General features: G+C 55.3%; 1 protein-coding gene across 4 annotated transcripts in view; it reads left to right on the top strand.

The window, feature by feature from the left end:
* The window catches only part of AGRN (agrin), a 125,183-nt gene that overhangs the window by 64,152 nt on the left and 44,633 nt on the right, over positions 1 to 16,398 (top strand). For all 4 annotated transcript variants that reach the window (XM_049807153.1, XM_049807142.1, XM_049807133.1 and 1 more), the window contains one exon: positions 16,070 to 16,285. In XM_049807153.1, the coding sequence (XP_049663110.1) occupies positions 16,070 to 16,285 (216 nt within the window). The remainder of the gene's footprint in view (positions 1 to 16,069; positions 16,286 to 16,398) is intronic.

The raw sequence follows: 16,398 nt of genomic DNA, 5'->3' as shown, positions 1-16,398 counted from the left end.
ACATTGATTTATAGAGTGGTCTCTGCTTCATTTTGAAACAAGGCCATTAATGCTGTTAACTCACTGCTTTCTCCCAAATCTCCCACGCCGCTGGCATTCCTGCAGCTGGGCAGGGGACTGTTAAGCTCTATCGAGTCTTAAGGCCTGGCTGACTTAAACGCAGTGCTCCGTGAAGGCTGTTGCCTTTTCCTCAGCTGAGGGACTGGCCGGTGGCATCCAAGGCGGCTCATTCTTCTCGTTTCTCGTCAGTGGGAGGCAGGAGCTGGGGAGTGTCTGGGCAGGGAGCTGGAGAGGGGGTGGATGTTGGCTCAGCTGTGGCCCCCCCCAGGGCAGGAGTGCTCTGGAGGGTGGGTTGGCAGGTGCGGTACGGGGGGCAGGCAGGGTGGGCTGCACCTTCCCGCATCCCCTGGGGTGAAAAAAAATGGTGGGGGAGGATTTGGAGGGTACCTCCTCCCCTCTTCTTGTTCTTGCAGCGTCTGTGATGAGAGGTTTGATTTCTGTTTGTTTGCAGCATCCCTTGGTGGAGTTGTGTGCGGGAGGCAAGATTGCTTTTGTTGTTTGCTCTGTGGAGGGCAGGGAGAATAATAAACCATCTCGGAGCCGTGAAACCAGGCTGGCAAGAGCTGGGCTGGCTGCTCAGGTGGATCAATAGGATGAGGCACTGGGTTCTGGGGGTCAGCTCCCCAATATCCCTCTCCTCCTGCCATCCTTCCTCCCCTGGGTGCCCTGCAGGGATGCGGAAAGCCCCCTCAGCTGGGGAACTTGTTAGCGAGGTCTGCGTGGAGCACGACGGTGCGGAGCCAAGAGCAGCAAGCGGGACACGAAGCTGCCCTGCTCACGTGGGAGCCGGCGGAGGAGAGCAGGGCTCTGCTTTGCCGGTGGCAGTTTTGGCTCTGGCCGCGCCTTCGCACACTCTCTATTCCTGTCCCTAATGCAGGCAAGCCTCCTCCCGGCGTTCCCTGGTGCGAGCAGAGGCGAGGGGCTGAGAGCAAAGCAATGCAGCTGGGGTCTCCCCAGCAGGGTCTGGTGTGGCCCCTTTTGCTTTTTGGTCTGGCAGGTTTGGGTTTCTTGCCAGCGCCAGCAGCTTTCTGGATCAAGCGCAGGAGTGCGTGTCCTTATCTCAGAGCTACATCTTGCTTCAGCCTCTCTCCAGCAAGCATCCCACACGGGCAGGGAGAGTCACGATAGGTCGCCAGGGTGGTGGGAGACAGCCCTTTTGCTGGCATTTGTGTACCTTTGTAGATGTGTTAATGGCACTGAGCAGCTGTGGGGCCTGTCTCTGCTGGGTTTGGAAACATCCGAGAAGGCTGAGAGGGCTGGACAGGCGTTTCCTTTTGGCGAGTGTGGACAGAGTGATGCCAGCCCAACCAGTTGCACCGGGCCGAGGGAGCAGTGCTAAACACTTATTTATGGATGCATAAATAAGTGATGCATGAGATGAGGACATCTGAGAAATTAAGTATTGGAAAAATGCTTTCTTGTGCCCGGTAGCCCCATAAATACAGGGTTTGCAGAACTGCTCCAGGCTTGGGGTTAGGCAGAGAAAATGCTGGTGCAAGTGGCTTTTCAAGTCTGCATAGGAAATCGGTTAGCAGATTAATCCTACAATACTCTGAGTCCTGGGCATTGTTTTTCACCTGGCTGCTGGATGCCCTCTCTTCAGCACCACGTTCTGGCTTTGCCTTGTCGGATGAAGAGAGAGACAGCCACCTGCAGCATTGCGAGGATGGGTTCCCCACATCCCCAGTGGTGGCCGTCTCTGCCTTTGTGGGGTGTGAACGGTGCTGTGCGTTACGGAGCATCTGATCTGTGCCAGGAGGGTGTTAGGAAATACTCCTCACCTGTAGATGATGAGTTTGGGCAGACTGAGCATTACCTTGGCTGTGCTCAGGCAGCGAGAACCTGGAGGGTGTGCGTGCCTTGCCTCCCTTCAAAGGGGACCATTCTGCTAGGGACAGCCGAGTGGTGTTGGGAAGTGGTGTTTCGTGACCTCTCTGCTGTCTTCCAGCCCTGTGCCTGTGTGTGTTCACAGCCGAGGAGGTGGATGCCCTCCAGATGAGGAGGAGGCGTGGGGAGAGGTTTTACGTGGCTGTGCAGGGCTGCGGTGCTCTTCAGCACAGAGCGCTGACTGTGCCTGAGCACCAGCCACGTATCAGAGGTCGTGGTCTTGCTCCTCCTGTTTGATACTTCATCGGGAAAAGACGCTCCTTCCTTTTATTTGATTGGTTTTAATTAACATCCCATAATTCTGATGAACAGCTTCCTCTGGCCAGTAACCTATTGGCATGGATGTAGTGAGGGGAAAATAATTGCCTTGGGCTTAGAAGTCACCTAAGGTGCTTAACCTCCCCTTGCCTGCTCTGCCTAGTTTTCCTGCTGCCCACAGCCTACCTGCAGCCCTAAAGATCAACCTTGCAGTGTGTTGGCGACAAGAAGGCTGGGGCTGGCCTGCACCTTGGGAGACGTGTGTGCTCTTCATAACCTCCTCCCGCTGCCAAATTCACACTGAGCCCTTCCTTCTCCAGTCTCTGTCGGACAGAATACCGGGAGGCAGCCTTGGGCTTTTAGTTTCCTCAAAGGAGCCAGGTGGGTCTCTGGGCAGCTCTGTGCCTTCTCAGGGGGACAGTGGAGGGGACACTTGGCTGCCCTGGGAAGAGAGCCATGAAAATATAACTTAAAATAAAACACAAGCTCTTCAATTTTGTTCCTTTTGTGCGTGGCAGTACTGGGAACACCCTGCTGGCTTTGGCTGCTAATCCCAGCCTATTTCTCTTTTGACACAAGCCAATATGAGACTTGGATGCCGCAAAATGAATTAATAGTGCAGCCTTCGTGGCAGGGCTGATCTCAGTTAGTAGAACGGGAAGGTGCTGCAGACCCGCCTTTTTTTGTCTGCCGACAGATGCATTTTAGTCTTTTCTGACCACCCCACACTCTGTACCTTTCACACCCGTGCCTTTCCCGGCCCCAGCCCCCTCCCGCACATGCGGTTTGAAATATCAGGAGCTGACTTGCAGCGTCAGGAGCGGGCAAAGCGATCTGCTCCAGCAGTAATCCATCTCGCTACGGCCTTGGGCCATGGCGTCCACCCGTGTCCGCTCCCGACCTGACAAACGCTGTTGGACAGCGGGGCTGACGTTAAGCCTTGCTGGTACTCCTCGTGGGCCCGCAGTGGCTGCTGGACTGCTGTGACCTCTCCTTTCTGTGTTGAGAAGCGGAACAGGAGTGTGTGGGGAAGGGGTGCTCCGTGGAGCCACATGTGTTTGGGGCACAAGCTGTCCCAGGGCCACGGCGGCTCAATGGAGATGCTCTCCTGCTTGATTGTGCTCTCCCTATTCCCCTCGCAAGCCCCGTTATGCCGAGGAACGACTCCTTTGCCGAGGCCACGCAGGGGAAGCGTGGTGGGGAGCAGGGAGAGGTTTGCACCCCCTGCCCAAATTGCATGGCACTGGAGTAGCCTGTCCTGAGGCAGACGGGGTGCCCGGCCGCTGGCTCCGGCAGCATGAGCGGTGGCAATGTTTCTGCACCTCTGGTCGTGTCAGCCAGTGGGAGGCTGGGCTGAGGCTGGTGTTGCCGAGCGAGGAGGGACTCGGAGCATCGGAGCGTGGTGGGAAGCCTTGTCACACATCACGGAACAGAAAAAAAAAAAAATCACTCTCTCTGCGCAAGGTGAATTTTTTTGTACCAGGCTTCTCAGCAGCTGCTCACTTTTAATTACATAGTGCCTACTCCTTCTCTAAGACTTTTGCTGCAGCACCGACTGAAACGCTGATCTCCTGCGCTGTCAGTACAGTGCTTGCACCCACCAACTTGGGTGGAGTGGGGGGCGACCTGGGGTGCTTTTCTGTTTGCCCCAGGATCCCGGGCAATTCATGCCTCCAGGGTGAAGCCATCTGTCCCTAGCTGGCCCGGGGAGTCCTGCAGTGAAGTCACCATGGTTACATCTTTGGCTTCCCTTTCCTTTTTTCTTGCTCATATTTGCACCCTACAGCAGTGAGGCAACAGCTTGGGGAGCCAGGACTGGGGTCTGCTTGTGGAGCTTCAGCCCCATGCGCTCTCCCCATCACCCAGCCTGGCTTTCTTGCCCGCTGCCAGAGTGGGAGCGACCGTTTCCCTGCCTGGGTTTTGCACCCTGAGCACCACAGCAAAGTGTGCTTCAGCCAAAGCAGCTCACACTGCTTCAGGGTTGCTCTGGAGAGAGGAGAGATGCTAAACATAGCTCTTCAAAAGCTGAGCAGTAGATAAGGTAGCAGCAGTTATTAGACACCACTTTTGATCTCTTGAGAGTATTTTCTTCTCCATTTACAGTGAGGTTTGAGCTTCTCTTGGGGATCAATTTATGCACTTTCATGTTACGTGGCTTAAGTGTTAGAAGAGGAGTAGATGGGAGAACTGCTAAGGTGTTCCTGTTTTTTCCTGTATCAGGTCCTTGCTAAGGTTGCAGATCCCCAAGCTTGCCTCGCTCTCCCCACACCTCTGCCTCGCGTCTCCCAGGACTATCCTTCTGGCATTTGGTCTCGGAGCATTGTGACAAAGAATCAGCATTTGTCTTGCTTTGTCTTCTCTTCCCCTTGGCCGTGTCATGCTGAAGTCAGTGCATGATACCTTTCAGAGAGAGCTAGTGCATCACTACCAGCTCCCAAGTTAGCCCACTGCAAACGCTACCCGGCGCTGTGCTGTGACAGAGGATTTCTTGCCAAGCGAACGTTGTTTTTGTAGGAACGTGCCCTGAGGTCACAGCGACGCAAGGAATCTTGCCGTTTCGGCAGCAGGCAAGCGTTTGCTGAGAACAGGAACGGCTGTAGTTGTGCGGCCCCGCGCGCTCCAGGTGTGCCAGGCGATGCTCGCCCAAGGCAGGCGTCCCAAGCGCCTTCCACCAGAAGCAGGGATCCAGCTCCTCCACAGGCAGGCTGTGGGGCACCACGGGAGTCTGTCTGTCCTGCGTACATGGGTGCTCTGCCTGCTGGGGTCACCAAGGCTGAATACCTCTTCTTCTGGACGAGGTACTTGGTGCGGAGCTGCTGCCAAAGCCGGCGGGGCGGGCAGCCCCGCAGCTAAGGGACAGCCCAGGGTGGGCTCCTGCGCGGTGGGAGACAGTGTGCAGCCGAGGGGAGGCCAGGCTTAGCGCAGACCCTGTAACTTTGGGATGAAGTCGCTACGTTTAATACTTCATATGAAGTGCAGAGGGAGAGCAAAGGAGAACGGGAGGCGTGAAGGTTATGAGCGTGCTCCTTGCAAAGAGCGTAAGTAGACCTTGCAGAGCGCCTGGCAGCTTGGGGCCTGGGAAAAGTTGGCAAAGGGCGATGCGCTGGCTTTGCCGACCATGCAGCTGAGTGCTGGCTTTGGACATGTTGCGGCTGGGGAGGAGCCATCTTTCCCTCCCGGCGTCCAGAGGCTGCTGCAGCCCTTCTTCCCTGCTGAGCTCTCTAATCTCCCTGATTCGCAAACACTCTGTTTTGCAGAGCGTGGCCTCTGCAGGCAGGTGGGAGCAGGTTAAAACAATCCAAGTTTATTTTTTTTTCTTGCCCTTGCCTCCCTCCCTTGCGTGGGCTACACACAGGCTGCCATCCCATCTGAGCTTTCAGGGTTTTGCGGCGACGTGGCTGCTCGGGGCAGATTCCTGCTCTTGGCCGCTTGCTCTGTGGCGAGGCTCGGGGGATCTGCGCCCACCGGGGCGTGCAGGCAGGGCAGCGGGAGCCTGGTGCTGAGGCTGGCTTCTCGCTCGCATCCCTTGTGGAGCGCGTTTCCAAACTGTTCCTCTTTGTGATGGAGGCTGATGAATTCTTCCAGTGATTAGGAGCTGTGACAGTCTGCTCAGAGCTGCTCTCGCAGGGGGCTCATGACAGATTAATGAGAGAGTCTTTTAAGATGACGTTTGATTTGCAAGAGTGACTTGGATGTTTTAGACCCAAGAACATGATGCTTTCAACTCCTCCCTGCTCCACTCTGCCCTGCCCACCCCCGGCACTGCCTTCACCTTGCTTGCTACCATCTCCCTGCCTCCAGCACACAATTTTGCTTTTAGATCTTCCAACTGCTCCACATTTTCCCTTGCTGCCCACCCCTCCTGACCCCCAATTACAGACCGTGTAGTCAGGTCTCCTCCTGCTCCTCCTTTGTCTGCCTTGGCCCCTGCTGCCCGCGTTGCAGGTGTCAGCCCTGCGAGGTGCCGGGCTGCCCTTTCCCGGGTGATGACAGGCTGCAGTGCTGACTGCTCCGCTGCTGCTGCTGGCAGCTTAGATTTCAGTCGTGGTGGCTTTTAGAAGCAAAGAGGGTTTTTTCAGGCAGCTGGGCTGGAAAAGGTTGTGGCCGGCAATGACCACCTTTCCAGGCTTCCCCTTGCTGCCTCCCCGTGTGACACAGGTGCACAGAGTGGTTTTGGGGGTGTTGAACTACCACGCTGTGGTCTCAGGAGGAGATACCTGGTTTCTCAGAGACCTCTGTCATATGTAGGGCTGTGCAAGCAAGATCCTTGGAGAGCTGAGAGCGTCACAGAGGCTCCCAAACTGGATGGTGGATGCCTACCATTCTCTCAGCTTCTTAAGGACCTTCCATCCTTAGAATGTGTCGGCTTGAAAACTATTAAGTGGTTTGGGGACTTGTTCTGGAGAGGTTCTTGTGGCTGTGGGAGCCACGGATTTGCAGCTGTGGCGTAGCTCAGCTCCGTGGCTAAGCTGTGGAAATAAAGATGTGCGCGATCCCGATGAGCAAGAGGAGGGGTCCTGCCTTCCCCATCCCCTTTGGTACCTGCAGGGCTGTATGCCAGGGTGCCGGCAGCTCTTTTAGCCAGCATTTGCTCCTGGCCTGCTGCTGCTCAGTGAGGCTAACTGCAGCTTTCCAGCTCCACATCAGTGGCATTGCACGAAGTCACTGACCGTGTCGTAGGCAGGGACAAAGTGGGTGAAGATGGGGCAAAACTGGGGCTCGAGGACTTGGGCTTAGCATGTCCCTAAGGCTGCCCTGGCTGTGCCAGGGGTAGGGACTCTGAGCCAAAGTGCGCGGGTTAAGCAGCGTGGCGTTAATGACACACGATCTGACGGCTCTGCCATTCTTTCCCAGGAGAGCCGGTGCTGATTTTGGCACGGCCTGGCCGGGCCTGTGGTGTGGACACCCCGCTTCTGCCGCCGCTGCCTGCGTGTGGCTCTCCCGGCCCCACGGCGAAGGCCTTTGAGCAGGGCAGGCGGCTCCTTCTCCCTCACCGAGCAAGCCCTGGCTGATGCAATTAATATTGATGGCAGCGAGGGTGGGCCCGGGAAGAGAAGTAAATGTGCACAGGCAAGAGCCTGGGCTGGAGCGCCAGCCTCGCCGATCTCCATGGCAACGGGCGCCTCGCGCTCATGCAGAATTAATGCCGGCCTTCGCCATCCTGACACACGCGCAACGGCTCTGTCCCCTGGGGCCTTCACGTTTCCCCTCTGCCCTTTTGCCACAAGGAAGCCCCCAAAAGCAGCTCTGCCCTCCTCTTTGCTGGCTCTCCTTGCCTTTTGCGCCGGCGAAGCGCAAAATGGCCTCACGTAGCAGGTGGCGGCAGGGCAGGCTCGCTCGGGCTGTCATGGCCTTGTCCCTTTCTCCAGAAGGAAAGCTCAACCTCGGCCCCTGGGGTGGGTTTATCATGCACAGGCCGTCGTCCTTTTGCTGTTTACGCGTGCTCGCTTGCTACTTCTTGTGCTTCTTGTCCTCTAGCTGAGGAACTGTCCGTGGCAGGCTCCTCAACAGGCCCGCAGCTCTGTCCCGCCATTTCAGTGGCTTCTTGTCTGCTCCGCGGTGGTGGCTTCTCCTCTCTAACATGGGTTTTTAACAGTGGTTGCTCTGAGGCACGATTTGGGACGGGACTGGTGTGGCCCACTAGTGGCATCCCCGTCCTTGGGGACCAAGTGGGGAACGGTGGGACACAGAGGTGCATGTCGGCTCACTGTCCGTCAGTGTAGGTCAGGGATTAAAAAGATATATTTGAGCATCACGGCTTTTTCCCCTCTGCTGCCCAGCCTAGCCAGTTGCCCTCCACTTTGTATTCCCCAGTCCAGTCTGCTTTAAGCAGCTCTAGCAGGAGAGCACCCACCACTTTCCAGAGAGGGAGAGTTTTTAATCCAACAGCAGTAGATTAAAAGGCAGCCACCTTGGCACAGACGTCGTCATTCTTCAATTTCAGGCTCTCCCTATGAACGAGAATACCCAGTGCTAGCGGTTCGGCTACCAGCGGGTCCCCAGAGGTGCAGGGTGCCATAACCTTCCCGGGTGTGCTGCGGGGAAGTGTCTTTCTGTCTCCTGCCCGCGGCCCTTGCTGCAGGGATTTGTGGCTGTCCAAAGCGCGGCAGCGTGGCCGTCGTGCGTTGTTAGTCTTTGTTCTCTCCTACCCCTTCCCTGTCACTGGAGACGCTTTCAGCCATGAAAACAGGTACATCCCACCCTCCCATCGCCCACCCACGAGCTGTAATCAAGTTTCTGGCTGTGCTTTTCCGATCGTTTTTCTCGGCCCGTTCAGAGAAGGGATGGATGACCCTGGGATCTGGAGCGGGTCCAGGCTGGCAAACACGCGTTCTGCTGGTCGGGGAGAGGGGAGCTGCCAGGAGTCACCTGTGCGTTTTCCCCACATCTCCCTTCTCTGTGGGTGTTTAGGGCCCTCCTCCTTGGGCAAGATTCCTGCCAAGGAGAAGGGTTCGGTCTTGGTGGGGAGGAACCGTGTGCCCGCTGGAGCGCCTCTCAGGGGTTCCTCTTGGTGACTCGGCTGCATGGCCAGGTCCTGGCATGGAACATGGGGTGGGCAGGCAGGCACGTGCTGTAGAGGGTCTGGCAGGGTGCAGTAAGCAATCAGCAAGCTGCTCCAGTAGTGTTTTTTTCTTTCCTATACAGTGGAACAGAGCAATTTTGACTTTACATTTATGATTATTGTTATTAAGTTGGAGAAACATTTTAATGTGAATGCTTGGGGCTTATTAGGTAGAGCTCTTCACCTCAAGATCTCAAAGCACTTGACGAAGCCAGCCTGTTATTAATCCCTACTACTTATATTGAGCTACTTACCTACTGACACTGGGGGTTTGGTTATTATTATTATCTGCGTTTTTTGTAAACGGGAGAACCAAGGCGCAGATCTGGATGGTGAGTTGAAGCTGAAAGCTCTGAAGCTGAAGGCAGAAGCTGCTCTCCATCCTCCCTGCCTGCAGCCAGCTGCTGTCTCCCTGCTGCTTGTCCTCACTGCTCCGATCCAGGAGGCTCAGAAGAAGGCTGGGATGGACTCAGAAGCTGGCTGAAGAGCTCTACCTGGAGCACTTGGTACCAATGGTGGTGTGGCCAGAGCTGGCAGCTGGGAGAGAAGTGGAGGGTGCTGGCTCCGGGCTGGGGAGGGCAGCGTGCAACTTGAAGCCTTGGCTGCTGCGGTTTTTAGGATGCAGGAGACTGAAGGAGGGCACAGTCCAAACCTCTGTGGGTGGTGGGGAGAAGAGGGGGCTGCTGAGGCACAGAATGAGCCCTTTGCATACATGTATTGTCACGGGCTCTCGCATGGAAGAATAGTTTTGCCAGCTCTGGCCTGGGAGCGCTCCATGATGGGCCAGTATACGTCTGTGTGCTGTACAGCATCTTTGTTTTGCCCGGTCTCTTGGGCCCAGCTCAAGCAGAGCCTCTACTTCAACGGCAGCCTTCTCCCGAGCTGCCTGCAGCCTCACCAACTCCTGCATCTCTCTGCAGAGTGGGGCCGCGCGTGGCTCGTAGCCATTCTCGTGGTGGCTCTGGCCCTCCCCGTCAGCCACAGTGGAGCCATCCTATTCTCAGCTGTCCTTCCAGCCGTTTTGGGCATCTGCAAGCACTGTTGGATGCAAGGAGGTGGAGCTGGTGCCATCTGCCCTGGCAGCTACTCATAGAGTACCAGCCACCTGTGCCCGCACAGCCTGCTTGGGGAAATGCTGAGCTGAACCTTGGCAGGGGCTTTCCTGGTAATGAAGCATCCCGCTCCCTCCCTGGTGCTAATTAGGGGCTGCCTGAGGAAGTGTCACGGATGGGGTGGGAGGCTTGGATCTGAACCGGTGTCGTTACACCTGGTGCAATGGGTAGCCATCCCTTCTGCAGGAGCAGCTTGGTTCTGATGAATGCCAGCAGCTCTGGGCCCAGACTGAAGTAAGCAGTGCTCTGCAACCCTGACTCTCACTCTTCCCACCCCAGTTTCAGCTGCCAGCATAGATGGGCTCACAGAGGCTCCTCTCAGCTTGTCGTCTCTCTCCTTTCCCCTTCTCTTTGCTTGTGGTTTGTTGATGTGGGCATCCCACCCTGGCTTCCCCTGCGTCAGTCCAGAGAAGCACTGACAGGCTGGGGAAGGTGTTTCCCTAGGCGGTTTCTATCGCTTGGCTGCTGTGGCTAGCTGGTGCCCCTGCCCTGCTGCCTTTTGGGAGGAGCCATCCCTTCTTTCCCCAGCATTTTCTGCGACCACTCCATCCTGCAAGCCCCCAGGGCCAGGCAAGGTCTGCCCTTCAGGTGGTTGTGCACTAAAGGGACACCATAGTGGCACCCAAGTTCACTGTGTGGCTTGTTCTCCAGGCTGCGGCAGTGCCCTGGCCTTCCTCTGCTCTGGGCTGTTCGGAGGAGAGATCAGAGTGCTTCGGTGTGCGCTTCACCTTCCCCAATTAGCCAGAGGACAGGAAACCCTCGTTAGCATCCCTTTGTGCTCTTTACCCTAAACCAGGCGGTCACCGCAGGATGCAAGGTAGAGCCTCAGAGCATAGCGTATCTGAGCCGGAGCCGAGGCTCTGAACCCAGTCAGGTCTTCCCCTAGCCTTGATCTCTTCTAAAAGCCTTTCTTGCTTTTGCAGGCTCAGCCTGGAGCTGTTGAGGGAGAGAAGGCTGCTCTGTCTGCCCATGGAGTCATGCTGACTCAGTTGTGGCGGGAAGCACAGTACCATGAATTATTTGTAGCAACACCTTTTGCTTTTCCCCTCCTCTCCAGGAGGTGCGCTTTTTTTATTATTGTTGTTGTTGTTATTTATTATTCTCTTTCTGCTCCAGTGCTGCTAAGAGACATGGAGAGGCTTGGCTGGTATTCAGCGTGGTTACAATAAGCCCAAGCCCTCCCTTTTGTTCTGTACGGCTTGCTCAAGTGTTGTATAGATACCTCGCTTTAGCTGTTTCTCTCCCTCATCTTCAGTGGCTCAGGAGGTTTGGGAAAGGTCAGCTCCTAGCTGTAGCTTTTTTCTGCTCCAGACAAGTGCTGCTCTCATTGTTTGCCAAATGCCTTGCTGCGCCTCATCTCTGCAGCACTAGAATGATTTAACCAGGGCTGTGCTTAGTTTTAGATCCAGTCTGCTCTCTGACCTTGCTGCACAGCCTTGCCGTGTGCTTTGTAGACAGTTTTGAAGCGCAGTCTTGAACAAGCGCTGAGAGATCCCACCTCCCCTCTGTGACCAGGGAACAGGCAGAACAGGCTGTAACTTCCAACATCCCGAGCAGAGGCTCCATCTTTTGCAAGCTCACGGCGACTCTGGTTCGCCACTGCCTTCCAGCGTCCACCCTGCAGAGGCGTCCATCAGAGCTGGCTCCAAAGCCTCCAGTTGCAGCGTTGCTGTGGACCAGGCAGGCTTCAGGTTTGGTCTCAGCCAAGCCCTGCCCCGGCATGTCTCTTGAGTGATGTAGAAGGCACGTTGGTAGGAAAATGTACGGTCGCTAGCCTGGTGATGTTGTACAGCTATCGCTAGAGGGGCAGCAGGCAGGCAGAGCCCTGGTCCTGCTTGCGTGCTCCTGGTCTCTGGTGCTTGTTCCAGTCGGGTGGGCAGGTAGATGATTTCCTTGCCATGCTGGCGAGCACCATCTCTGCGCTCCTGTCTGTCCCAACTCGTCTCAAGCTTGGGAGCGTGAAGGCAAGGCTGGTCTCTTTGTTGTATCGTGGCCCAGCCCCTGAGCACCCGAAATAGCAGCGGCACTGGGGACTGAGAGCGGTCTGCAGCCCCTCGCTTGTGGGGTGCTTTGGATAGCACGGTCTTCACCAGCGCTGTCGGGAATCAAATTTAAGAGGTCCTTGCACTTTATCTGCTGCCTGGAGTTTATTTGGGCTGTCACATACAAGTGTTAGGACAAGAGCACTTTGTGCCTCACTTATTGCTGCCTTCTGCCTACACCTAGCAAAGCGCTTCTGTCCAAAGTGGCTCTGCATGGGGAATGGGATGTGAAGGCTTGGTCAGTGCCGAGTACCCTGGAACTGAGTTGATAGCCTCTTCTTTTTGCTTCTCGTTTCCCAGCTTTTATTCCTTCCGCATCAGTGATGGTTACACTTCTTGAGTCCTCCCAGGTAATATTAGAGACGTTGGGGAAGAACAAGCTCCCTTTGCATTTCGTCTTTTACGGAGCTTGTTGGGTTGAATCATCTTAGCAGGCGTAATAAACCTGTTTCATCTCCTGAGTCTGGCAGGGGAATTAAGGCATTTTGTTTTATTCTTGTTGGTGTTCTGAGCTTGCATCATCCAACTGCATCCCAGCATTGGATGTGTGAGTTTTCAAAATAATCTGCTGTGAACAAATAGGCTTCTTCACCAGTAACACCAGCGATGATTAGAAGTGAAAAAAACCTTAAACAACCAATTTGCTTGTCACAATTTGTTTCTGGTTTGAAGCGTTTTTCTTGCCAGCTTCATCTGCTTCTCAGCCTGATCACCAAAACTCAATGAAGCTGGGTCCTCGTCTTCAGGAAGGCCTGAATCATGGTGTTTGGGGGTCGCACCCTACCATACCCCCACTCTCCATCCTGCCAGGGCATCTACAGGGCAGCCGGGCCCTCCCCTTGAGTTGGGATGAGCTCCGATGCACCATGGTGTTCAAGCTTCTCTCCCGGGGACCGAGCTTGTTGGCAGGGAGTAGGAAGGTGTCTGTCAAACACCGGTGGTGTAAAAGCTCACTTTTACAACATTTGGTTGATGCGGAACAGGAGGTTAATAAATACCCTTCACATCATCTCTTTTGCTCACATATGGGCCTATTATGTCCCTAATGTGTTTATGAAATATAATTCTGGGGGCAAGGATAGACTGAAACTTCAGTTCTGGTAAAATATCAGTTTTCTTTATGTGGCTTGACCCAATTAACTTTGTGACCTTTTTGTCATTTACCATTGCTTTTATCGCTCCAGATTAAGAGATTCTTAAATATATGTGGGCAAAACAGTTACAGGGAGGATCACTTAAAAGGTGCCAAGACCCAGTTTTGCTCCAAATCTCAGTGAACAATTCAAAAAGTTTCTTGGAAGAAGAGTCAAAACCGTGAGCAATGTTCTAATATCTTCAGAAGTCCTGTCCAGCGCTGAAAAGCTTTTTTCTGCTGCGTTCACAGGCTGGCTGCTGTGGAGCGCTGCGGGGTCTGGGAAGAGAAACGGACAGCAAGGGACCAAAGGCAAAAGAACTGTTGGTGCTTGAGCTGGTTGGGAAGGAAATGCACCCAAAAATAGCAGCAAGTGTCTTAGGGCAGGGTTTTTGAAGTGCTTGGTGGTGCCCTGAATTGGGTCCCACTGAAAACTTCCTCAGTTTGGGTGGGACCGGACCCGGGTTGGCCATTCGCTTCGGAAGCCTTCACCTTGGATGTGTGAGGCTCCATTCCCATACTCTGATGCAAAAGACAAAACAGAAGAGCTAAGAAAGGAGAGAGCTGTCCCTGTCATCTACTTTGAAATCCGGGACATGCTTCCCACCTTGGTTTCCCTATTTGCAAGCGTGCTGCTGAACCTGGCTGGCGTGTCCTGAAGGCAAGTGCCTTCAGACAGGCACCTGATTAAACTCTGCTCCAAGCTGGCTCTGCACCCCACATCTGCACGTACCAGCTCCCTTCCTTTCCCTTCCTTTCCCTTCCTTTCCCTTCCTTTCCCTTCCTTTCCCTTCCTTTCCCTTCCTTTCCCTTCCTTTCCCTTCCTTTCCCTTCCTTTCCCCTGATCTCAAAGACAGCTCCATCTGCCTCCCCTGCGACTGGTGGCTGATTATGCACTACACAGTTACACTTCTGTTCCACAGACCTGCGCCTCAGGGCGGGGGGACGGGATAAATCCCCACTTGTCCTGCATTTTACATTCCTCACTTGCACACCTCCCCTGCACCCTCTAATCTCAGAGCTCAACAGGCTCATCTGCATTTAAAAAAAAAAAGAGAGAGAGAGAAAGAGCAGCGATGGAAGGAGCAGGAGAGACTATCCGGAGCGCTTCATAAAAATGATGAATTGCTTTTAGATATTGGGCAGGAGAGAAAGAGAGTTCTTTTTTATTTGATGATATTAGTCTCTTAGTGGTGCATTGTTGCTGTGCATATGAGCTTAAAATCTCAAGGCAGTCAGAGGCAAACACCCGGGAATTGAAGTGTAAATGAGCCACTGTCAAGCATTTTATTTTGCCTTTTATGATTTCTCTTTCTCTCATTATGTAGGTCAGTCTCCGTTTCTAACGTATGCTGCGTGCGTAGGAGAGCGCGGGGCGGTCAGGTGTGCCGGGGGGGTGGCAGGAGGTGCCTGCTGCGCGTGGGTGCAGCAGCGGTGCGGCGGGCGCCGGTGCAGGGACTGCGCTTGGCGCAGCGGCTGCGCGTGCAGGGTGGTGCGGCAGGTGTGCATATACGTGCGCGCCCGGTGGTGCGTTTTGTGAGCGGAGGGCTGCGCCCGTGGCGGTAATCGCTGGGCGAAAAGCTCTGGCATCTCTTGCTCTCGCCGTCTCACCTGCGGACCATCGAGTCTGGAGACTCCTGTCCTCTCTCTCCAGCTGAAGAATTACATTTCCTACCACATTAGCAATTCAGATGCTGAACTGGTCTGTGCTGGCTGCTCTGATTAGTGGATGTGATAAAGAGATTCGTGCATCTCCTTTAGAAAGACACCAGCCACGTGATTCGGCTGCTTTGCATAAACGGCAATGAATAAAACAGCGTGTGCGTGCGGGACAATCTGTCCCACACTGGGACAGGTGAAGATATTTTCTTCTCCATTCCTTGACTTTCCTTTCTCTTGCTGGTTAGCAGAAAACACCTTGTGTTCTGGAGGACTCACAAAGGCTTGACCGGAGGGGCCCTGGGCAGAGCAAGTGCTTTCCGGAGCCCTGGGGATGCTCTTCCATGTCTGTACTGGGGTTGGAGGCACCTCCCTGCTCATGAGCTGGGCCCTGACCTCCTTGCTGTGGTGCAGAGCTGGTGACAGACCTTTCTTTCTTCAGTTCTTCAATAAGCAGAATGGGCAGCCTGGAGTGAGAAGGGGCACGGAGGAGGCAAGAGCGCTGACCGTGGGTTTGTTAGCTCCTTTTGGACCACGCTCTACCCCAGCCTCTTCCCTCCCTGTCCTTGCGTGGGATGAAGGTGCCTGGCACGTATTCTGCCTTACCCGGCCGCTCTCAAAGGGCAGCTGGGCTCAGTCACTCACGAGAGACCGTGGTAGAGCCAACGTGGACCAGTAGAGCCAACATGGACCGTAGCCCGGTGCCTGAGGGCAAAGGGGATGCTGCCTTCGGGACATCCTCCCTTCAGAGGAAGCTTTCTCTGGCTCACAAGCTTTATCGACCCCGCTGTCAGTGCTGCCCTTCCCCACGGCCTCTGTGCTGTCTGCTCCGCACAGCACCGGCGCGGTGGAGCAGGCGCTGAAGGTTACCTGTGCCTTTGCGTAATGCCTGGGTGCTGGGCACAGCAGCCCTGACCTCGCAACCTCACGCTGTTCCCTGCCTGTGCTGGGCAAACCCTTGTTCTCAGGTGTTTGGCTTTGGGAGACTCTGGCAAGGTTGGCTTGGTCCCCTTACAACTCAAATGCACCCGAGGCATCCCTGGGGAAGGATCCGACTTCAGCGCCTTGTTCCTGGCAGACAGCGAGAGGTGACGTGCTGAGATGATGACATCCTCGCCCTGAGCTAGGAAAGGGCTTCGCGGTACCTAGAGCATCCACCTCTTGCTGGCACTGCCCTTCCAGCCCTGGTCCCCCGGAGGGCTGCACCCCCTCTTTGAGCCTGGATGGTGTGGGCAGCTCTGCTAGGGGAGAGAAGGGGGGAACGGGTGGGTGCCTGGACCCGGGCACCGGGCTGCATCCCTCCCGTTCGCAGAGGAGCAGCCGCGGCTCACCAGTCTCTCCGTGTCTGTGCCCGCAGCGTGTCGAGGGATGCTGTGCGGGTTCGGGGCGGTGTGCGAGAGGAGCTCCACCGACCCCTCTCAGGCTTCCTGCGTCTGCAAGAAGACAGCTTGCCCTGTCGTGGTGGCTCCTGTCTGCGGCTCTGATTATTCCACCTACAGCAACGAGTGCGAGCTGGAGAAGGCCCAGTGCAACCAACAGAGGCGGATCAAAGTGATCAGCAAGGGACCGTGTGGTGAGTGCAAGGGCAGGATCTCCTGCTTTTAGGAGGCGACTGCGTGAGGCCAGGGAGATTTGTCCCGAGCTCGTGTCATCACTGCGATGCTGATGATGTCCTGGGAGATGGGG

The sequence above is a fragment of the Accipiter gentilis genome, chromosome 1 (assembly GCF_929443795.1).
Source record: "Accipiter gentilis chromosome 1, bAccGen1.1, whole genome shotgun sequence".
Lineage (NCBI taxonomy): Eukaryota > Metazoa > Chordata > Aves > Accipitriformes > Accipitridae > Astur > Astur gentilis.
The sequence above is the reverse complement of the archived record's forward strand: the minus strand, read 5'-3'. Positions and strand labels throughout refer to the sequence as shown.